The 24124-nt window shown below is 35.8% G+C and overlaps 1 protein-coding gene across 3 annotated transcripts in view; it reads left to right on the forward strand.

The window, feature by feature from the left end:
* The window catches only part of LRRC49 (leucine rich repeat containing 49), a 129927-nt gene that overhangs the window by 36139 nt on the left and 69664 nt on the right, over positions 1-24124 (forward strand). For all 3 annotated transcript variants that reach the window (XM_082618513.1, XM_082618511.1, XM_082618512.1), the window contains one exon: positions 11759-11820. In XM_082618513.1, the coding sequence (XP_082474639.1) occupies positions 11759-11820 (62 nt within the window). The remainder of the gene's footprint in view (positions 1-11758; positions 11821-24124) is intronic.

Raw genomic sequence — 24124 nt, forward strand, 5'->3', positions numbered from 1 at the left:
ATCTTCCATATATCTTATACTTTTTTGTTGTCATTATAAGTTTTTTTGGTCAGAAATAGATTTCTTACTGTTATTAGTATATGGAACCACAGTTGATTTTGGTTCATTGACCTTAAATCCAGAAACCTTGCTCAGACACTTAACAATTCTAATAACGTGTCTGTAGATTATCTTAGATTTTCTGGTTAGACAATTATAATTTTTTTCGAACAATGATAGTTTTTCTTTAACCATTATATATTTGGTTTCTACTTATTTGCCTGAGCTAGACTGAAGTTTTATTTAACCTCTAGTACAAAGTTGAATAAAGAAACAAAAGTGGTCATCCTTGCCTTATTCCTGATTTTAAAGGAAATGCATCACTGTCTATGTTTGCTAAATGCCATTTATCAGTCTGAAGAAATTATCCTCTATTTTTAGTTTGCTTAGAGTTTATATTATGAGTGGTTGTTGGATTTTATTCAATAATTTTTCTACAATCCTTAGACTGATCATATGGATTCTTCTTTAATCTTAATTTTGAAAATTATATTACAAGATTTTTGTAATAATAAGTCATTCTAGCATTTTGGGTTGTTATGTATGTTATGGGCTATATATCATACACATTCCTTTTTTGTTTGCTAATATTTGATTCACAATATTCACAACTATAATGTTGTGAATAAATGATAATGATAATAAATGATAATAAATGATATTGGCCTGTAATTTCTTTTTATTGTTCTTTTCTGCTATCAAGGTCATACTAGCCTCATAAAATAAGTTGAAGAGTGCTTCCTATTTTAATATTCTGTGATTCCCTATTTTGATTTCCTATTTTGTATAAATCTCAGCTTATATGAGATAAAGATGATCTGTTCCTTGAATATTTTGGTAGAATTTTTCTTGTAAAATAGTCTGCATAGTTTTAAACTGTTGACTCAGTGTAATAGTGGACCTCAGTTTTGATACATTGTAGTTTCTTTTCATCTAAATTCTTTTTTTATTTCATTTTTTGGCTGCTCTATCTATAATCTTGTTCCTCTTGTCACTTCTTTTTTTTTTTTTTTTTTGCGGTACGCGGGCTTCTCACTGCTGTGGCCTCTCCCGTTGCGGAGCACAGGCTCCGGATGCGCAGGCTCAGCGGCCATGGCGCACGGACCCAGCCGCTCCGCGGCATGTGGGATCTTCCCAGACTGGGGAACGAACCCGTGTCCCCTACATCGGCAGGCGGACTCTCAACCACTGCGCCACCAGGGAAGGGAGGCCCCCTCTTGTCACTTCTAATAATGCTTATTTATACTTTCTTTTTTCTTGATCAGTATTGTCTGAGGTTTGTTTATCTTACTAGTAGTTTCAAAGAACCAGCTTTTAGCTTTCTTGAACCCCTCTTACAGCTTTTAAAAATATTATTTTATTGACTTTTGTTATCTTTCTTATTTCCTTAATTAAAAATTTTTCTCTCTAAAGTTTTGTGTTAGGTATTTGATACATTGGTTTTCAGTCTTTTTTATTTTTTGATGTAAGCATATAAGGCTATAAATTTCCCTCTAGCTGCCACTTCAGCTTCTTCAAAGAAGTTTTGAAAATTAGTATTTTTATTATTATTTAGTTCTAAATATTTTCTAAGTTCCATTATTTCTTCTTTGATCCAGGTGCATATTTAAAAGTGTATTTAAACTTTTTGATATGTATGGATTTATTACTCTTTTTTTGTCATTCTTTTCTAATTTAATTGCATTGTGGCCAGTGAATGTTGATTATATGTAATTGGTTTGTTAAGGTTTGCTTTATTGCCTAGTGTGCAGTTACTATTTATAGTCAATACTTACTATCAGTATATTTGCCTAGTACGTGGTCAATATTGAAAGCTATGTTTCTAGGTGCTTACAAGATTTAAATTGATGTATCTTCCTGGTAAATTGTTTCTTTTATAATTACGTATTAACTGCCTTTACTACTAACTCCTTCATTTTGTAAGTATTTTATCAGCGTGGGCTACATGCCAAGCACTGTTCTAAGTATGTAGTTATATATCATGAAGCTAACAATACTTCTTGCCTTAACATTTATTTAGTCTAATGTTAATATCAGCTTTCTTTTGGTTGTTTTTTATAATTATCAAAATCAAGAAATTAACATTGATCTGATACTAATATCTAATTTATAGTTCCCATTCAGATTTTCCCAATTATCTCAGTAGTGTCCTTTATAGCAAAAGAAAATCCAAGATCATACATTGCATTCAGTTTTTCTGTTGTTGTTGTTGTTTTTGCGGTACGCAGGCCTCTCACTGTTGTGGCCTCTCCCGTTGTGGAGCACAGGCTCTGGACGCGCAGGCTCAGCAGCCATGGCTCATGGGCCCAGCTGCTCTGTGGCATGTGGGATTTTCCCGGACTGAGGCACGAACCCATGTCCCCTGCATTGGCAGGCAGACTCCCAACAACTGCACCACCAGGGAAGCCCCTGCATTCAGTTTTTATGTCTCCCTAGTCATCTTTAATCTGGGATGATACCTGAGTCTTTCTTTGTATTTCCTGACATTGACATTTTTGAAGAATATCAGTTTATTATTTTGTAGAATGTTACTCAGTTTGGACTTGTCTAATTGTTTCCTAATGATTAGATTCATGTTATGTACTTTGGGCAGGAATATTAACAGTAGTGTTGTTGAGTTCTTCTCAGTGAATCATATTAAGTGTTCTTTAACTTTCAGCCTTTTTCTTATAAAGAATGCACACTCCTTTTTTTGTGTGTGTGGTACGCGGGCCTCTCACTGTTGTGGCCTCTCCCGTTGCGGAACACAGGCTCTGGACGCGCAGACTCAGCGGCCATGGCTCACGGGCCTAGCCGCTCTGCGGCATGTGGGATCTTCCCGGACTGGGGCACAAACCCGTGTCCCCTGCATCGGCAGGCGGACTCTCAACCACTGCGCCACCAGGGAAGCCCCTGCACACTCCTTTTTAAATTTACAATCTGAGGATCTGTCTTCTGACCAGAGACTTTTGTCTGTTACTAATTGTGATTACTGATATATTTACATTTATCACTTTGATGTTATTTCACACTTTCTATTTGTCCTGCTTTTCCTGTGCTGTTTTTTTTTTCTTCTGTCTTATTTCGAGTTGATGGAATTTTCTCTATTCTTCTTCACTTTAATGGTTAGTCTTACTATTTTAAAATACACACTTGTCTTAAGTTATAGTGTTAATACACATCCCTACCCTCTTCTCAAATAAGGACCTTAGAATCATTTAATCCAGTAAAGTCCTCCCATGTGGCATGCTTTTGTTGTCTAGTATTTCCTTTTTATTTTTTTACTACCCAATTTAGGTATTTTAATTCCTATGTTTTCAGTCAATGCTTATTTGGATTCATCCACATGCTTGTTTGGGTTCACTACTCCTCCCCAAATACATAATTTAGATAAAGTTCCTATGGCTCTGGTGGTAGTAAGCTCTCTCAGTTTGTTTGTCTAATAATTTATTTCATTTCTACTCATGACTGTTTGATTTGGTTGAATCAAACCAAATTGTTTGGTGTTTTTGTTGTTGTTTTTCTCCCAGATGTTTGAAGCTCATATTCCATTGTCTTTGGCTTTCTATTATTATAATTAAACTGTCTACTATCATTTTTTGTAGGCAGTCTTTTTCTTCCTCTATTTTAAGATTATAAGATTTCTTTTTGAAGTCCTTCAGACTCACTATGATGTGTTTAGATGTGGAACTACCATATTTGACCAATTTGAGACATGCATTTTTCTGTATGTCAGCAACTCTCAAATCTGAATATGTCTTACAATCTACATATGGCATCTTAAAATCACTATTGGACAGGCTGCAGCAATTTCACTGCTATATATATGTGAACTTGGTTATAACTGTTTATATTATTGTCAGTTCAATTGTTGGTATTACATGTGTCGAGTTTACTCTTCAAAATGTATTTTAAAAGATTATACAATAATTTGGAATTGAAGTGAAATATTGCTCTATTCAAAAAGGCATGGAAATAGAACAGCAAAGACCTACATTTAATATTAGTGAAACATACATTGGAGGAATGACTGCAATTCCACATTTTTTGCTAACTAACAATCAAATACTTTAACAGGAAGATAACCACATTTGACAAAGCTGTGTTACATTTTGCTACTGAGATAGGTTCAGAGAAGTTGCTTATCACATGCCAAACAATATAACTGAAGGCAGGAGAAATTGAGCAAACTCCTTGGAATAGGTGAAAGAAATTTCAAAGCAACAGGAAGCTGCATGGATAATTAATGCTTGTGTCTTAGTCCATTTGGGCTGCTATAACAAGATAGCCCAGACTGGGTAGCTTATAAGCAACACAAATTTATTTCTCACGGTTCTGGAGTCTAGAAAATCCAAGATCAAGGTGCCAGCATGGTTACATTCTGGTGAGAGCTTTCTTCCTGGTCCATAGCTGTCACTTTCTCTCTGTGTCCTCACATGATGGAAGAGGCTAGAGCTCTCTGTGGGGTCTCTTTTATAAGGCACTAATCCTATTCATGAGGGCTCCACCCTCATGACTTCAACACCTCACAAAGGTTGTACCTCCTAATACCACCATTCTTGGTGGTTAGGATTTCAACATGTGAATTCAGAGGAGACACAAACATTCAGACCATAGCACTAGTGTTTCTTTACCTTAACAATATCAAAACATAGGAATGGTTGTCAGCAGCTTGGAAGAAGATCCTGTAGATGATAATAGAGCACACTTTAGGATATATTGCATCACCAATGTTCTTGATGGCACAGAAGACAATATTGTGTGAAAAGCATGGACATTATTAGTTAAATAGGGATTCAGAAGTTGAACTCTAAATGTGAAAACTTTCCCTCCATACTTTATTGAAGTATAATTAGATACAGTAAAATACACAAATCTTAACTGTACAGTTAAAAAAATAATTTTTTTATATAAGTGTACTTTCATTTGCCTACCACCCAGGTTAAGAGAGAAAACATTTCTATCACTCCAGAAAGTTTCTTTTGCCCCTTTCCAATCAATGCCTTTCCCTGCCCCAGAGGTTTCCTGACTTTTATCCCTATGGATTAATTTTGCTTGTTTTTGAAATTTTTATTTTATATATATATATATATATATATATATATATATATATATATATATAAATATAAAGTATGTACACTTTTGTGTACTAAACATAATGTTTTGATATTCCTCCATTTTGCTGTGTGTATCAGTAGTTCTTTTTACTTGTTGAGTGTAATTATTGTGTAAATACAGTTTGCATTTTCATTCTTCTGCTCACAAGCATCTTCGGTATTTCCAGTTTTGGGCTCTTACAAATAAAGCTGCTATGAATATTCTTGTGGTCTTTTATTTATATACTTACTTTGGTGGACATATACTCTTATTTCTCTTACATAAATATGTAGGTGTATCATTACTGAGCCATGAGGTAGGTGGGTGTCTAAATTTATTAGAGACTGCTAAACAGTTTTATAAGGTGATTATACCATTTTACACTCCCACCAGCAATAAGTGAGAATTCTAATTGCTTCACATCCTTGCCAACATTTGACATTGACAGTCTTTATAAGTTTAGTGATACTATGATTTTCATTGTAGTTTTAATTTGCAGTTACTTAGTGACTAATGATATTGAGCATCTCTCCAATTACTTATTGGCCATCCTGGCATATCCCTTTGTGAAGTATCAGTTCAAATCTTTTGCCCATTTATCATTAGTGCCTTTTTTGTCTTGTCTAAAAGGTCTTTGCTTATCCCAATATCGTAAATATGTTGTCCTCTGTTTTTCTCCAGAAGACTTATAGTTTTGCCTTCATTTTATGTCTGTCATCCACCTTTAATTATATTTTGTGTATGGTGTGAGATGTAGAGGTCATGATTCATTTTTCCCAAATAGGGATGTCTATTTGCTCCATTGCCTTTTATTCAAAAGACCTTGCTTTCCCCATTGAATTAAATTGGTTTCTTTTTCAAAATTGAGTTATAATCAAATGTCTTTTTCTGAACCTTCTATTCTGTTACATCTATTTGTCTACCATTATGCCAAGACTATACTGTCTAATAACTCTAGCTTTATAATACATGGAGATATTTGGGGAGATCATTAATTTAATGAATTTAATTTGCTTAGATTTTATGTGTGAATAAGAATGATATTTGGTTAAAAGTATGGTTAAGTAAATCTAAAAGAGCTCTTTCAGTAATAATGAAATAAAAATTCAAAGTGATATTTTATTATTGGTTAATCATAAGTTTATTTTCACCAGTGTTACATAAAATAATTGTGAGATGGTATCTTAGATTTGATTAAATACGGTAATTTTATTAGCATACCTGATATTTGTGTTTTATGAATCTTCAGATTCATTTCTTTCACTAATTATGGGAACATTCTGAGCCTTTATATTTTCAGATATTGCCTTCTCCCACTTTCTCTTTTTCTACTTCTTACACACCTGCTAGACATGGTATGGACCTTCTTGTTCTAGTTTTGTTTCTTAAAATTTCCATCATTCTTATTTTTCTCTGCTACATTTCTGCATGAGTTTTACTTCTTTAATGCTATCTTTCAGTTCACTAACTTTCTCCTCAGTTTTGTCTAATCTGATTTTCAGTCCATCCATGAGTTTTTAATAATGACCATAATTTTTTGTTTCTAGAAGTTCTGCATGGATTTAAGAAAAATAAATGCCCAGATACCTTTATTTATAGCATCTTTTTTCCCTCATGTTTTGATTCATTTATTTCTCTAATAATTTTAAACATAGATATTCCATAGTCTTTATCAAGTTATTATATTTTCTTAAGTTTTTGGTAATTCTACATTTGTTGCCTAAAATTTATGCTTACTCTTGCTCACAGTAATTTTTTTCCCATAACTTGATCATTTGGGATCATCCAAATGCCATAAAGTCTGAATTGAGTTTGTGTCTTTCCAGTGAGTTTTGCCAGGAGTGGTGGGGGCGAGAATGCTGGGGACCCTTTTTATGAGGAGTCTTGTTAAATCATGCATGTGATGTAAATTTGAACTACAAATTCAGATGTGGAAAGGCCTATGATTTTGAAATTGAGACTTTTTCTATTTTTCCTCATAGCTGTTATATCTAGCTCCCTTAGATTATAAAGACTGGAAATCTCTTAGAGCATCAGTGCATGTTTATTAATCTGGTTTTTATTTCCTTTTTATATGGGGGGAATTACAACAGTGTATAGAAGAAAATCAGACTGAAAGAGTAGCTTGCAGCTAGATTGACTGATATCCATTGTCATGTAATGAGTAGTAAATAAATATAAAAAGTAGATACACATATTAATGCCTTTGGATAATAGAGGCAGATAATGGACTTTTTTCATGGCAAATAAAAGTATGATGAGTAGGGCTTCCCTGGTGGCGTAGTGGTTGAGAGTCCGCCTGCCGATGCAGGGGACACGGGTTCGTGCCCCAGTCTGGGAAGATCCCACATGCCGTGGAGCGGCTGGGCCCGTGAGCCATGGCCGCGGAGCCTGTGTGTCCGGAGCCTGTGCTCCACAACGGGAGAGGCCACAACAGTGAGAGGCCCGCGTACCGCAAAAAAAAAAAAAAAAAAAAAAAAAGTATGATGAGTTGTTGATATGACGGCTTACACATATTATTCCTCATATAATATGTGTCTGTGTTACAAAGTGATGGCTATAGCAAGTAGTTATTTTGGAATTAATTTTATAAAGCTTTTTATAGAAAAGAATACTTTTTTCTTTGTTTTTTTTCAAACTTATTCAGTGCTTTGTTAATAAATCTGTGTTTACTTCTCAAAATTAAAATAATTACCCATACATATTTTAACTCTGACTTTTTGGTATAACAGAATAGATAACAAAATGAGAGTAGCCGTGGTTTTATTATAGTCATCTTTGTGCTCCTTGATGCATGCCAAAGCCTCTATCTCTTCACTTTTCTTCTTCCTTATTCCTCTTCAGGAGGCTGCTCTAAAAATAGCTCCAGTAATAGATGTTCTACAAATAGTCAGATTGCTGAATCATTTAGTTCTTTTGTGAAGTTTAGGAATATGGAAAACTCTCTGAGTTGAGTAGGACAAGCATGTTTTTAAAACAGCAGGTCATTATTCTTTTGAAAAATAAAGAATTATAATCCTCTCATAATCTTGTAGTAAGTAATTTTTAAGGTCTATTTTTAAAGGATTATATTTTTAAATATATAAAATGGTTTTGAGTCTTACTTTAAAACATTTTGAATGTGATTCTGGAATCGTGTTTTGTTAAATATAATAAATTTGACACTAAGAGAAGGTTAACAGAGGAGCTATAAATATTCCCCTATATGTAAATATTTTATTTCATCTTCTTTTTCTTATCTTAGGTATGTTATTGCCTCTTTGCAATAGTTTCACTGCCTGTGAAATAGTTACCTCCAGCAAAGAATTTCTGGTAGTGTTTGACACTTGACAGTGAAATAAATGTGCTGACTTTTTCTCAAAGTTATGAGGATTCAGCTTTCTTAAATTATCTTTAACCCCTTATTTCTCCTTTCCCCATTATTCCAAAATAATTATATATATTTTTGATAAGCAGATTGTTGAGTGCTGGCTTCCCCAAAGTGGCACCAGAATAACCTGCTGATAAAAAAAAACTGAGATTATTACTTATTGGCAAGAAGAGCACATTTCCCTGACATAGTCTTAGTCATGTCTTTAAGGGCTAAGGCAAGATATTTATTTTTGAGATTTCTTGGGGGTCTGGTTTAAGGTGGGTCTTTCAGTGCAGTGGCTTCAAATTGATGAATTTATGATATAATAGATTAGGATTGTCTGGCACAGCAAGATGAGCTTTTCAAAGTGAATATTGGACCATTATGTTGAACTTTTGTTTTCTCTGGCATTAATAACTGTCTCACTTCTCCCATTAATTGAAGGTTCTATTTAAGTACCATTAATTAATGTCCAAACTCCCCAAGAGAACTCTAAAATTCTTCTCTGTATTGGCAAAGATCTCAAGTAATCTATGTTTCAATTTCTGTCTTCAAAGATACCCCTTCTGGAGTCTTCTGTCCTCTGTCTCTAATGTAGACTGGTTGCCCTTAGGCCTACTATGGAGATGACATCCTTGGATTTCTCTTGCCTCCCTCCAATAGTGAATCAAATTCCTGGATCTTATGCTTCTACATCTTTGGTTTACTCTCATATTAGAGCAACCATCTTCTAGTAGCTTTCAGCAATCTTTTTTTTTTCTGTAAATAACTCATGCATAGATAATTGATACGATAAATAGGATGTTCTCTTTTTGTCTATTGTAATGCTAGAAATTCATTACAAAGTATATCTTAGAATTGCTAGAAAAATTAAAGTTACAGTTTTCTTATAGGAATGAAATTTGGAACAACAAAACTTACTGTGGGTAATTATTTTGCTTTTTAAAGTTCTGGAAAGGCCATCTACTAAAATGGTTTTTGGGGTATGTGTAGTTGAATTCTGATTTTTAGTTTTTCAACTTGTGAATATTTTTTATAGTTCTATCAGGTAATGAGAGTTAATAATTTTGAAAATTTGATTAAAATTTCTGGTAAAATTTTGTTTCTTAAATGAAGATAAGTACAAAACACTATAATCAAATAAACTTAAAAACCCTTTTCTCACAATTTATACCTGATGTAATTTGAGTTTATATTTTAATAGCAAAAAAATTATGTCTTGAAAGGTATCTGTGTGTCTGTAGTCTTTGAAAGTGGTAGGCTGGGGCTCAAAGAGACAAGTGTATTTTTTTTTAAGGTGCCTTGATTCAAAGGAGATTCCAGCTACTGCTTCTCAGTTTCAACCAGTTAGATGTCAGCAAACAATGTTTATGCCCAGAAATATCTCACATAGGTTCCAGGAAGAATTTAGGAGAAGAGGGATTCCTCAAACAGAGAAGGCTTTCAATCTGGCTGTTACTCTAAATTTCTAGAGACCAGATAGGAAGCAAGCTACCCTTTCCTTTGGAAATTAGGGCCCTGGAACAAAAAGAGGTAATCCAGCTCTCCTCCCCTCCCCCACTCTACTCTCATTTCTGGGAATATCAGAGAGAGGTAGCTGGTGGAGATGATTCAAGAAGTTTGCCAATATATAGAGCCTATCACCCAGTGAGACAAATTTGATTGTCTTTCTGTTTTCTGAAGACTTATTCTTTGACCATGGTTGGAAAACTCTCAAAATCACTAACTCACATCTGTGGAAGGCTTTTCAGGGGTGGGCCTGAGAATGGTAATGCCAAGTGAATGGTATACATAGCCAGTGTTTTGATCACTGGTAGTTGTATTCCTTTTACATGGATTAGGGTCTAAGGGGTTGAGAAAAGGTTGAAGACTGGTACACAAGGGAAGCTATGTGGGAGAATGTCTTAAGCCAGATTCATTTCTCCTATGTCCTCTCAAAAATCAGTGAGACGTGGCTCTGCCACAATTCTATCACTATTATGTTTTCTTGGTATAACAACCTTTTAAAAATAAATCAATGAACTGTTTTTGGAAAAGCTAATCTTGTCTGTAATTTTAATGCATTGCCTAAATTTTTACTGGGTCTTGGAAATAATGGTAGTTTTAAAAGGGAGGAAGAAAAGGAGGGAGGAAAAAAGATGATGACTTATGCAAACAGTAAAACAAGTTTTGATTGGGTTTAAATATTGGTCACAATAATATTTAAAATGTACATACTTTTATTAGCACCATTCAATCTCATATAACTAGGAATTATTTTAAACAATATTGCCCTTAAAAATGAAAAACATTTAATACGAAAGTAGCACTGTGTGTGGTATTTTAAGGAGCAGAGCATTGGAAGTCAGGATAACTGGAATCTTATCCTTTCTTGGCTTCTGTATGTATGACAGTATGTGTCCTGGGTCACCTTTCCACCCCTCTCCCACGCTGCCCCTGCGACAACCTCAACTGTTTACTTTTTCTCATGTGAATAATATAGGTAATTACTAAGCTTCCTCTCAAGATTCTGGTATTCCAGAATATGTCATACTTTTCAGAAGGTTTGTGTCTTTTTGCTTAATAAAATTAGTAAGAAATCATTTGGGCCCAAACATTTCAATATTTGCTAAAGGTAACTATGTTTAAACAGCAGTGTTTTGCTCAGGGGTGCTGAACCTAAACAGAACAGCATAGATTTCCAATTGTAAGAGTCTCTGATTCTTGATTAGATTGGAATTTGTCCTTAACGATGCCCTCTGTTGTCACTTATTATGATCTACTTTTAGTGTTACAGGGGAATTGTCAGTGTACTGGTTCATTTGTAACTGAGTGGTATATTTCTGTGGGTTTGAGAATAGTGAGGTAAGTAGCTTTGAAATTCTCAGTACTGTTTGGAAAGCTGATTGCATAAATTTAAAATTTAAAGCATTGGAGCAGCTTCTTTTTAGAAGTGATGCTTAACAAATGTTTGATCATATTGTATTTGTGCTACAATTGAAATGCTGAAGTAGCATTTTGGCTCCTTTCCCAAAAGCATGCTTGAAGAGGCTAGCAGCAGCAGCATCTCCCTCTGTTCTCTTCAGTGCTTTTTACCTTGTGAGTGGTGCAGCTTGTTCTGCGGATGTACTGAAACCCTCCCATTTAATCTGCAGTGTAGAAGAATGGAGCTCCATCTCCAGTAGAAATCAGTGGTCTAGCAAGGTTGCAGTAAATAGAAATGACTATATATTTCAACAGCTAAGCAAGAAGACATTTTTTAATATTTTTCTTCTTTCAGCTGGTAAATTTTTACTTTCTGTTTCCTTCTAGAGAGATGTGGATAATTTGCCCTGCCTCCAACGTCTGTTTCTCAGCTTCAACAATATATCTACGTAAGTGGAAACTCCCAACTTGTCATTTGTTAATAACTTGATTGGGTTCTAGTGCTTTAAATTAAGATTGTAAATACCTTGGAGTAATTTATTGGCATGTAAGATTTTAAGTTGGAAAATGATAGGGCTGTCTGTGACAAAGTTCTTTGTGGAAAAACAAAGCTCTTGTGTATATTAGTAACTCTGATGCTAAAATGATGAAATTAGTATAGCATGTGTTTTTTATAATTATACTTTAGAGTTGTTCCTTTGTAAAACATGTACGTGGACATTTCAACATATATTTTGCTGTCCTTTGTTTGACGCTTAACTGCACTAGTCAGTTGAATTAGAATTTCTTTCATAAATTATCATCTACAATCTGTGTAGCTACTAAGCAATTTTGACATAGCAGGCTATGTTTGTCACTAAGCCACTTGCATATTAGGCCATAACTTCTAACTTGGTATCCCTACTTAGAGAACTAATGCAGCTAGAAGACTGTATATTAGAATATATAAAGGTATAAGTTTTGTTTTCTAAAGATTTGAAGCATATCATCCTTTCTATTGTGATGACACATCATTCAGTGTCAATATGGAAGATTTCAGAACTGGAGCTGAGATGGGCAGTCAGACTTTTCAGTGCAGAAGGAGTAGCTACCCTTCCCTAATTCTCTCCTTCTTCTCCTTCCCCTTTGCCCCTCAGTTCTTTAGTTTCACTTCAAGACTGTTCTCTGAACCTACTTTTATAGGAGGGTCAGAACTAAGTATAAAAGTGTTGAGAGCACATCTTTTCCTGAGCTCTAGGTCTATGTTTCTGATTACGAAAAACCAGTTGAGCTTTTGCACATTTTCTGTTTGCATCTTTTTCCTATGTTAACCCCACATCCCTGTACTATATCTCTAAAAGGTAAAGATTAAGTATGGATGGTGAATTTTGCATATAGGCGTTGTTTCAAAGGAAATACCCATAATTATTCTCTTATTACTCTTCTAAAGTTTTCTGAAAAACTTTTAATATTCTCTTCAGTTTAGGTTGAAGGCTGTTCCAGGGCTTTCATTTTCTTACTGATTGCTTTCTTTGTGTTTCTACATAGGCTTAGCCCTTTACCCTCCTCTAGTGCTTCCAGGTGATCTGCTTCTGAGGTCAAGTACACTTTCTGCTCTGTTCCTGTTGATGCCTATGGCCCAGGAGATGGTATAGAGAATATATTGGATCTGGGAGGAGAGTGCAAGCCTTGAAAACATTTCCATGAGCTTTAACTTAAGGCATAAATATCTCAGATAGCTGGGAAAGTAGATGATTTGTAGTGATAATTATGGTATCCTCATGTCCCGAGTGTCCTGCTATAGTCCTGGCAGGATACAGCTGCCTAATTTTACAGTTCAGTGACCCAGGAATAACATACAAGAAGAGTAAAAATAGCAGTATATAAAGGTAAAAGTACCTTTTAGGACTTTCTCTGGATAACTCTCAAATATCATCCAGCAAATGAAAATATCCAACAGTATATCCATTTTGGGGGTGACAAAAATGTATTGACTGTTACATAGTAGGGCTTTTTTGGTTTTGACCAAGTTGTTGGATTCTTAGAGGTCCATTTGCATAAACTATTACCTGGTGGAAATTCAGAAAGTTCCAAAATGTGATGGCACCCTACTGCATTCAGAGAGCTTCAACTTGGGATAAATAGGTACCTATATTTAATGGTACGTTGACCATGGCCTTGGTGGAGAGAACCATTTTTGTATGTTTTCCTGCAGATATTAGAACAGTGCATTTAGTTCTGCTAGTAGGCATGCAAGATATATTTAGAGAATGAATGACACATATCCACGTCTATGTATCTGAATAGAACCAGTGCCTCTGGTCAAAATATCCCTCAGAACGTGAGGAAGACAGAGACACGAATAGGTAATTATAATACAGTGAGTTAAACTTAGTCGTGGTAATACGCAGAGATACTAGAAAATGTAAATCACTGTGGGGAAGGGAAGTAAAGGAAGCTTTCCTAGAAGGAGATGGTCCCTGGGCTGAGCTCTAAAGCTCACTTTACCTTTAGTAAAGTGAAGGGCACTTGGACATTCCAGGTAAGGGCACAACCTCGGCAAAGTAGATGCAGAAGGCTCAGAGTGGACGGACTCACTAGGTCCACCCTCTGGGCACCTGCAGTGAGATGCTTGCCCTTCTGCTCCCCTACCCCTGTACTAGCCTCAGGTCTTCCTCTAGCTCATGGAATGCTGGAGGGACCTGCCAAAGTACATTTTATAATGATTACCCTGAGAGAAATATTCTGTGGCTAATCAAGAGGATTGGTTATATCTAATTCATTCTTCAGATATGTTCATTTCATTATTCAGCTCTTCTGAGGTGCTGTTGTCTGCTTGATTTGTTTTGTTTTTCTTGGCTCTCATGATCTTAATTTCCAAGTAGTCTGCATTTTTTTCTCTAATGGCTTATTCTTGTTTTATGAATGAGATAAAGTTTTTTTTTTTAAATTCTAGAATTTATTTTTTTCCCCTGTTACCTGTATTTGTTCTTTAAACTAAACAAAACAAAAATGCTTTCTTTCTTTTGTTCATTTGTTCTATGTTTATTTGGATGGCAGTTCTTATTTATAAATGAGAATCTGGATGAATTTGTTTCCTCAACATAGGTGAGAAATATCCCTGTGAATGCAAGTTATAAGGTCTCTGTCTGCAGAGGATATAGGAGGGAGGAGGAAGGATATACACCCAGTTGGACTTTCCTTTATGATGTCCACAAGAAACTTGCCTTCCGGGAATGGGTGCTCCTTTTATGTCTCGGCCCAGATGCACTTACCCAAACCACTGCCCTTCTTCTCTCACCATTTTCAACCTGGGGACAATCCAGGAGTCAGCTGCTTTGAGGGTGAGAGGCTGGCAAATTGTTACCAAACCCTCCGATAATTACTGGACAACTGACCCATATCTGCTGGCAACATTTTCTGCCTCTGATCCTAGGGAATATTCTGAGGTTCTGCTGGCAACATTTACTTAACAATGATCCTGTTCATTTCAGGTTTTACTGATTCCATCTGCTTTATATCTTCCAGAAATTCCTTAGTGTTCTGGTCTCCTGATGGAACTCTTCCTGGTTTTCTAGTATTGCTAAGGATATTTTCATACTTTTACGTTCAGTCATTTCAAAGAGATTTTGAGAGGGTGGAGAAAGGTAAGAGCATGTGCTCAGGCAGCCATTCTCATAACTGTCCTTACTTTGGTGATTTCCCCAAAAAGGCTACACATAAAAATATCCTTGGAAGCTTTAAAAACAGATAGTCCTTGGTTCACTGCTGGGTAACCTGCTCCAGTAGATTTGGAGTGGGGCCAGAGAGCTGTATTTTTTTAAGGCTTCTCAGAGAATTCTGATGTGCAGCTTGATGCTAGATTTGGGAACCACTGAGTTATGGCACCCCAAAATAAGAATATTTGTTAACTTAAAGATTACTATTTTATGTAAAATTTCCTTTCACAAGGAAAAGCTTTTAGACAAAAATATTTTTCAGGGATAAATATGTACTACCCTCAGGAGGTAGTTTATGATCTGTAGCCAAAACCCAGGGTTTTTCATCTCTTTTCCACAGAGGCAATGCAGAGTTCTGGTCTTCATTACTAGGTTAAGTTGTAATTGATTCTTCTTTCCTGTCTCTCTTTTCTTTCATTCTCCAACGCAGAAAGTTTTTATGAGCTTTTTTTTAAAAAAACAAAGGAAGATGCATTTATAATTCTAGTGCCTTCCTTGCCTAAAAGGGAATGGTTACTATTGCTTCCAGAACTGAGGGGATGTTAGTATCATTGGGAAAGGAGTCAAATACTAGCCAAGGTCAAGTATCAGCTCAGGACTCTTAGTCTCATATATTCTTTTTTTGAATTGTGGTAAAATACTCATAAAAGTACCATCTTAACCATTTTAAAGTATACAGTGCGGTGGTTTTAAATACATTTACATCCTTGTGCAGCCAATCTTCTGTTGTGCAGAACTCTTTTCATCTTGCAAAACTGAAATGTAATACCCATTAAACAATAATTCTCCATCCCTCCCTCCCCAAGCCCCTGGCAACCACCATTCTACATTCTGTCTCTATGAATTTGACTACTCTAGGTACCTCACATAAGTGGAATCATGCAGTATTTGTCTTTTTGTGACTGGCTCATGCCACTTAGCATGATGTCCTCAAAGTTCATCCATGTTATAGCATGTGTAAAAATTTCCTTCCTTTTTAAGGATGAATACTCATGTATGATCCTTGAGGTGGCATGGAACTAACTAGAAGAGGGAGCTGGCAGGATGAACCATGACTACCTCTTCATCCTCATTGTCTTCCCATAGTGCCCTATGAACTTGCCCTGTTCCACTGAACTTCCTTAAACATCATGCTCCCCCTTGCCCACTCAGTCTTTGCATCTACTGTGGCTTCTGACAATAACATTTTTTCTATCCTCTGTCTGTCTGAATAACACCTGAGGATCCTTTATTTTTTATTATTATTTTTTTTTTGCGGTATGTGGGCCTCTCACTGTTGTGGCCTCTCCCGCTGCGAAGCACAGGCTCCGGACTCGCAGGCCCAGCAGCCACAGCTCACGGGCCCAGCCGCTCCGCGGCATGTGGGATCCTCCCAGACCGGGGCACGAACCCGTGTCCCCCGCATCGGCAGGCGGACTCTCAACCACTGCGCCACCAGGGAAGCCCCTGAGGATCCTTTAGATCTCAGGTTAAATGGCACCAAGGGTTCTCAAACTTTAATATGCCTAAGGATCATCTGGAGAGCCTGCTAAAATGCCGTGCTCGGGAACCCATCTTCCATGGATTCTAATTCAGTAGTTTTAGATGGGGCTCAGGAATTTGTATCTTTAGCAAGTCGGGCAGCTGACTTAAAAATACCGTTGGTCTGTGTTTTTCAGACTTTGAGTCAGAACCCGTACAAGGATCCTAAAGTCAATTTTAGTTCAAGACCAGAAAAATAAAAACAGAATAGAGAATATAAGTTTGTTACGCATTGTAAGGGTGAACACTGTCTCATGAAAAAGTTACAGTTTTAATATACGTGGGTGTATCTCTGCATGCATGTGTGTATGTGTGTGTGTGTGTGTGTGTGCGTGCATTATTTTACTGTAGATATTTGGGAACTGGGTTACATTGTAAATATATTTCTCACTATAGATTTGGTCTAAAAAGTTTAAAAAATACTGTGGGGTCTTGCTACATGCTTTCATAGCTTCCTATATTTCTACTACTATTGCAGTGTTCATAATTAATTGTACCATTATTTTAAATTATTCACCCTGCTAGATTGTAAACTTGACGAAGGCAGAGGCATGTCTGCTTTGCTCACTACAGTCTCTCCAGCATCTAGCATGTATGTGCTCTTAGTTGAAAATTTGTAACAAGAATTTAATCCCTCAAATAGAAAGATTTTTCTGTGTGGTTTTGTTTTGGAGGGCCCTCTTTCTTATCATTACTAAGTCTTTTGGACTGCTTAATGTCTGGGCATGTGAGGTTTAAAGGCTTAAGCAGTCAAAATTATTTTGGTAGTTGTTTCTGGCTTCCAGGTCAATATACTGATTTGCCAGTAAGGATCTTGCCAAGAACTTCTAGATATGAGACAAATCTATAGAAACTAAACCTTCCTGTTAGACAGTGGTGTATTAAGAGTAGGGTTGTTGATATGGTTTGTCCCAGGGTACGGGCAATATGGAGGTGCAGCATCTGCAGCAGTAGAGCATTTATATGGTCATTTATACTTCAAAAACAAATAGACAAACAAACCCATAGGAAAAGAGATCAGATTGGTGCTTAGGAGAGGCAGGGGGTGGAAGGAGGAGGAATTGGAGGAAGGCAGTCAAAGGTACAAACTTCCAGTTATGAGATAAACAAGTACTAGGGATGTAATGTACAACAGTCTAATGAACACTGCTGTATGTTATATATGAAAGTTGTCAAGAGAGTAAATCCTAAGGGTTCTCATCACAAGGAAAGTGTATATATATTTCTATTTCTTTATTTTTGTATCAATATGAGATGATGGAAGTTCACTAAACATCATTGCTTCTTCTTACCACTATGCGCTGGAAATTTTAAACAGTACTCCTTCCTGCCAGTGTAGACCTCTCATACGTCCTTCTTCCCCTAGTAAGACAATGGTATTTGGACTCTGCTTTTTGAAGAGGTTTATTGAAGTTATAGGGCATGGGTGGTAGATAGTAAAAAGGAAAGAAAGGGGGGAATAGGTACGAGGCTATGGGGAAACTGGGGATCCTCTATCATATTTGTTTTATTCCTTTTATGTTATCTTTGAAGGAAAGAAAGGCAGGAAAAATCTATTGGGTAGCAGTTACTTTTTATTGTTATTACAAGCCTATTTTATTTTCTTTCTATCAGTATCTGTCGTCATGTAAAACATTAATTCTGTAGGTACAATAATTCATACAAGTGCTGTTATGGATTTTATTTATATCATTATGAAGGAACTTCACAGGAAGTTTTCTGGATATTCTTATTATAATCATAAAGTTTCCTTTTCATTTATGTAAGGGTAATTTATTTGTGTGTGTATGTGTGAGGTTTTCTAAAAGGGAGGATTCTTGAACTAAAATTAAACTAAGACCCTGTGAGCAGGCTGTTTGCACACATAGGCTCCTATTGGGTTCACACATACATAGTTGAGAGACTGATAGCTATTCATGGCAGTAAATTAACATTTTAAGGCACTGATGTGTCACAGTCCCTTTTGGGTTTTACTAATGTGAAGGTTCTAGAAGTTGCAGATATTTTTGGTACATATTACTAAGGGGGAATTTTGAGTCTTAAAATTACTCATGATTATATGTTATATTGGGAGATTGTTTCTAGGTGTTCAGAAACACAATTATGGTAAATTGAGACCAATGTGTGTTTTATGATTTCCTTTGTGTTTTGTTCTACAAATTCAAGGTATAAGTAGATTAAATCCAAAATGCATTTAGAAATAAACTTAACGTATATAGGTAACTTCCACTGGTGCTCTTCCTTGTACTTGTAGAAAATACTTCCAAAAGGGGTTTGAAGTATTTTGCAATAAAAGTCTCAAATACAGTGAACATAAACATTTAAAACAAAGGTAAGTGACTGTAATATTCCCTTCTTGTCTTTGTCTTGTTATGTTATGTTTTGTTTTCATTGCAGTATAGTTGATTTACAATGTTAGTTTCAGGTATACAGCAAAGTGATTCGGTTCTCATGAAAATAGAAATTCTAAAAAAAAATGTCTACATATCTGTTATGGGTTAATTTACATCCATTCCACCTCCCAACTCCCCCACCCCAACCCAAATTCCTGTGTTGATCTCTTAACCCCCAATACCTCAGAATGTGACCTTATTTGAAGATATGGTCTTTACAGAGGTAATCAAGTTAATAGGAAGACATTAGGGTGGACCCTAATCTAATAAGACTGATATCCTTATAAAAAGGGGAAATTTGGAGACAAGTATACAGGAAGAGTGCCATGTGAACATAAAAATGGCTATCTACAAGTCAAAGAGAAAGGCCTAGAACAGATCCTTCCCTCACAGCCCTCAGAGAGAAGCAATCCTGCCAAAACCTTGATTTCAGACTTCTAGCCTATAGAACTGTGAGATAATAAATTTCTGTTGTTTAGAAAAATAAAAATAAAAAATAAAACAAAGATAAGTGAACAGATACTGAAAGGACTGAATAAACTGGTTAGTTAATTTCAGGAAATAAACAAGGTTAAAATAAATCACGCCAAAACCCCAAGTATGTACTGCTAACCACAAAACTTTCAAATTTGATCTACTGGAGGAACTTTTGTTCATCCTTTATAAATCAGTTCAAACACTAAACAAGGAGAATTATTTTCTTTTTCTATTATCTCTACCATACCTCTTAGAGTACTATATATAATATCTGTTTTGATGTATATCCAGTTATAACTTAATCATAGTATCTGTCATATTTGGCACATAGTAGGCATGTAATTATTATTCTTTTAATTAATGAATAAATAAGACCAAAGTTTAAAGCTGATGTTTTTCAATATTTATAGATAATTTTTAATAGCCCTTTTCAGCATGTTATCTTATTTAGTTGTCTGAGGATTCAGTTTGCAGCTAATTCAGCATGGCTGTCCCCTAGGATATAAAATACTAAGAAGTAAATAAAACAAGGAAGGTAAATTAAAATGATTTTGTGGTAGAGTTGGGTTATTAGAAACAACTGTCACAAGATCTTCCAGACTGAAAGCTTTCCTCAGTGATTTAAGATTTCATTGGGTTACTTTTTGAATATTTGAGTAGATTCAATGTTGTTCTTGGAGAAGAGCTGAGACTGTGCTTCAGGTAGTTTCTAAATTATCTGATGCAAAGATAAGATAGCCCTCTTATATATAAATATAAATATATGCCATTTTAAAGTCCTTGTCTACTAATTCCAACATTCCAACATCTGTCATATCTGGGACTTTTATAGTGACCTGTTTTTCCTCTTTGATATATGTATTAAGTTTTCTTGCTTTCTCATGTGTCTGGCAATTTTTTATTGCATTCTTGGCATTGTGGATATTATGTTGTTGAGACTCTGTGTTTTGTTGTCTTAATTTAAAGATTGTTGAGTTTTGTTCTGTAAGGTAGTTAAACTACTGGAGAATCAGGTTGATGCTGTTGAGGCTTATTTTTAGGGCAGGTCTAAAGTAATCTTATTCTACAAGTAGAGAAATAAGCTTTATATCTATGTTTATTTTTTCCTAACAGTAAACACAAGGTTTCTACATCAAAGGCAGACTGATTAACACCTGCAGAATATCTTTTCACTGGTTTCCCATGCTCATTTTTTCCCCAAAGGGTTATGTGATGGGGCAGATGTCACATATATGTACAGAGTGAGGAGTTTCTAGCACATCAGAGGAACCCAAAATTATTAGTTTTGGAGCTTATATAGGAGATGCTGGCACAGCTTCACCTCCTCCCCTCTGGAGAAGGAGAGAGAGACAGAGACACACAGAGAGAGAGATGGGGAAGGCTTCTTGGTCAAATACCCTTTAGAATGTAACTGCTTAGTTCTGGGAGATAAAGTTCTATGTCATTCCAGAGGTCTCTACCTATGCAATCACTTTTAACCCAGGTGCCAATTTTCTTTGCTCAGAAAGCCCTGCCCATGCAGAAATATGAACATCTTAACATTGCCCAATATAGAGCAGCCCAACAGCTAAGGCATAGCATTTCTGGGACCTCAACTGTATTCACTGTGTGTTCACTGTGGTCTCTTTACTGTGGCTGGTTGGAACTCCAGTGTCTCCCAGCTCTGTGTGGCCTATAGGTACACTTTTCATTTCATGGCCCCTTAATAGTTGTATTTTGGTAGGCTTCCCGGAGCCACCCTGTGTTGGTACATCTTAATATTCAGCCAAATACTTGAAAGACTTCTATGCAGATTTCTGGAGTTTCTTCTCTACACAACTCCTTATTCTCCACTACCCCCACCTCAAATTCCAGCAGCCCCAGCGGACCCAAACTCTGGCCTCTGTTTCATCCACCCAGTGAGACCTCTGTTCCTTTTTGACTCCCCATCTCTGTGCTGTGATCTGGAAAGTACCTCCAGGCAGAAAGCAAGACTAAAGTGGCCTTCATGTGTTTCTCTTCTCCACTGATCACAGCTCTATCCTGTTGTTCAATGCTTGCGTCTAATATTTTGTCCAGTTTCATAGTTGTTTACATTAGAAAATTGAGTCTGATACCATCATAGCCAAAACTGCAAGTTCCTTCTACTATATTTTCAAATTATCATGTTGTATACCATCTTTGCAATCTACCTGTCTAGTATTTAAAGGATATGAATTCCCTTTAAATTAACAATACTGTATTCCTGTATCTAAGAACCAGTGACTTAATCTAATCCTGAATTGGTAAATGTTCAGTTTCTGTCAAAAGCTTTCCTGATATTTAAAATAAACAATTAAGAAATGAGCTAAAAATCTATTGTAAAAATCCACTCCAATATCATGTTATTTGTCCAGAAACCTCCATGCTCTGTCTTTATTACTTTATCTCCCTATAGAAATTCCTTCAAAATTTAACATATTCTAATATTTTTAAAAGAGATTGAGGAAAGAACTATTTAAACTAGAAAATTCTGGCTAGTGAAAGATACTACAATGGAGCACCAATTTTGTTATGGGTTAAAGTGAAAAGGGAACACTATGAATGTATGATTAAATTATTGGGATACTTTTTCATATGCCCATTCATTAAATATGTCTACATATAGTCATTCCTGAGTCCATGTCTGAGATTACAGGATCATGTCATTCTCAAAAGAAAAATACTTTTTCCTATTTGTGATAGAAAAATACATGTTATCTAAAAGCTGTGTTAAATTATTTAGGAATACATTTATAAGAATTGTATGTTTCTATAAAACCTGCTGACTTTTGATGTTTGAAGGGTGATTGATAATCATACCCTTTCTCTTCTGCTCTAAGTTTTGAATCAATTGAAAGATATAGGAATCAGACAAATGGAGTAAGAAATAGCAGAATGCAGTTTAGATATGCACTTACAATCAGGCTTCCTAATATATCTCTCCTGGATTGGATCTTCAACTCACTGACAGAGGAATTGGAAAACTGAGATCTCCCTCTCTGGGAGGAGTGGAGCTAAAGAGAACACTCCCATCCTGGAGACTGGGTGGCCTGAAAGAAAAATAAGAGAATACTATTATGGTATTCTGGTACTATGTATGCACTTCTCCTTTCGAGAGTTTACCTCCTAGGAATTGTGTGTGTGTGTGTGTGTGTGTGAATAGGTTATCAGATGGGGTAAATTAGTTGCCTTCTCCATATTAGTTTTTAGTATTAAAGATGACTTTTATGAAGGGCTGAAACTTAGCTTGGTCAGGAAGGTAAATTATTGCCTGATCTTGATAGTCACTGAACTTGCAGTCAGTCCTGGGTTAAAGAACAGGGCATTTTCCCCTTTAAAAAAAATTTTGCTTATATCCAAGTAAGGGAGTTGGGGTTCTCTATAAATAGGGAGGATATTTCTGGATTCTTGCCTTGAAGGGAGGTGAGTCAGTTAGGCTTGTTTTTCCTGGGCACCTAAAAAGATATCACAGTGGCTTAATTATATACTCCAAGATACCTTAATGGGTAGCTCAGAACTGTTGACTAGCATCTGGGAATTGTTTTTTGACAAAACGTCCTTCTTATGGTTTAAAAAGAAGTTGACAATGTCATTTGTAGACCCCGTGTTAGAGACCATAGTTTTTAGTTTAGGAATCTCCTGGGAAGCACTGAATAATGTAAGCCAAATTAATAATATTTTTCTGCTAGTTCCTTTCGTCTTGTCTTTGGGGTTTGCTTTTTTTCACTTCTGGGGTATTGGCTTGTGATTCTCCAAAATAACCCACTTGAGGGATTATGAGAGTGTTTTTCATAGCTGCATGGGATTAGGATGTAGGACTACCTTAGAGATATCAAGAGGATGGTAGCTAATAATTGATCCTCATCCTTCACATCCTCTACCATTTCATTAAAATGGCTTCATCTCTTTCATTTAAAGAATTTTAAATTTCTTCTCAGTTGGTTTCTGAAGAACGTTGTTGATACATTTCTCTACGTAAAACACCAAATAAGGCATTGTGGGGAGTGACAGAGGATAAATATACGGCTTCTTTTTTCTATGAGTGTATAATCTAATGACAGAACACACAAAGACACAAACGTAGAACAAACCACCACTGCTGCCTATAGAAAAGCCAACAGCCCCAGAATCATAGTCTATCAATCAGCTTAGAAGCTCTGATGTAAAGAGCACTTCTTCCCTGATAACTCTGGCAAAAAGGTTTTTTGGGGCGGTTTGTTTTTTTATTGAAATATAGTGTTATTGAAGTATGTTGTGTTAGTTTCTGGTGTACAGCAAAGTGATTCAGTTATACATATATATTTTTTTTCATATGCTTTTCCATTATGATTTATTACAGGATATGGAATATAGTTCCCTGTGCCATACAGTAAGACCCTGCTGTTAATCTATTTTATATATAGTAATTTGTATCTGCTAATCCCAAACTCCTACTTTATCCCTCCCCCACTCCCTTTCCCCTTTGGTAACCATAAGTATGTTTTCTATGTCTGTGAGTCTTTTTCTGTTTTGTAAATAAGTTCATTTATATCATATTTTAGATTCTACATATAAGTGATATCATATGTTATTTGTCTTTCTCTGTCTGACTTACTTCACTTAGTATGATGATCTCTGGGTCCATCCATGTTGCTGCAAATGGCATTATTTCATTCTTTTTTATG

Source organism: Mesoplodon mirus, assembly GCF_964341445.2.
Source record: "Mesoplodon mirus genome assembly, chromosome: 4".
Taxonomy (NCBI): domain Eukaryota; kingdom Metazoa; phylum Chordata; class Mammalia; order Artiodactyla; family Ziphiidae; genus Mesoplodon; species Mesoplodon mirus.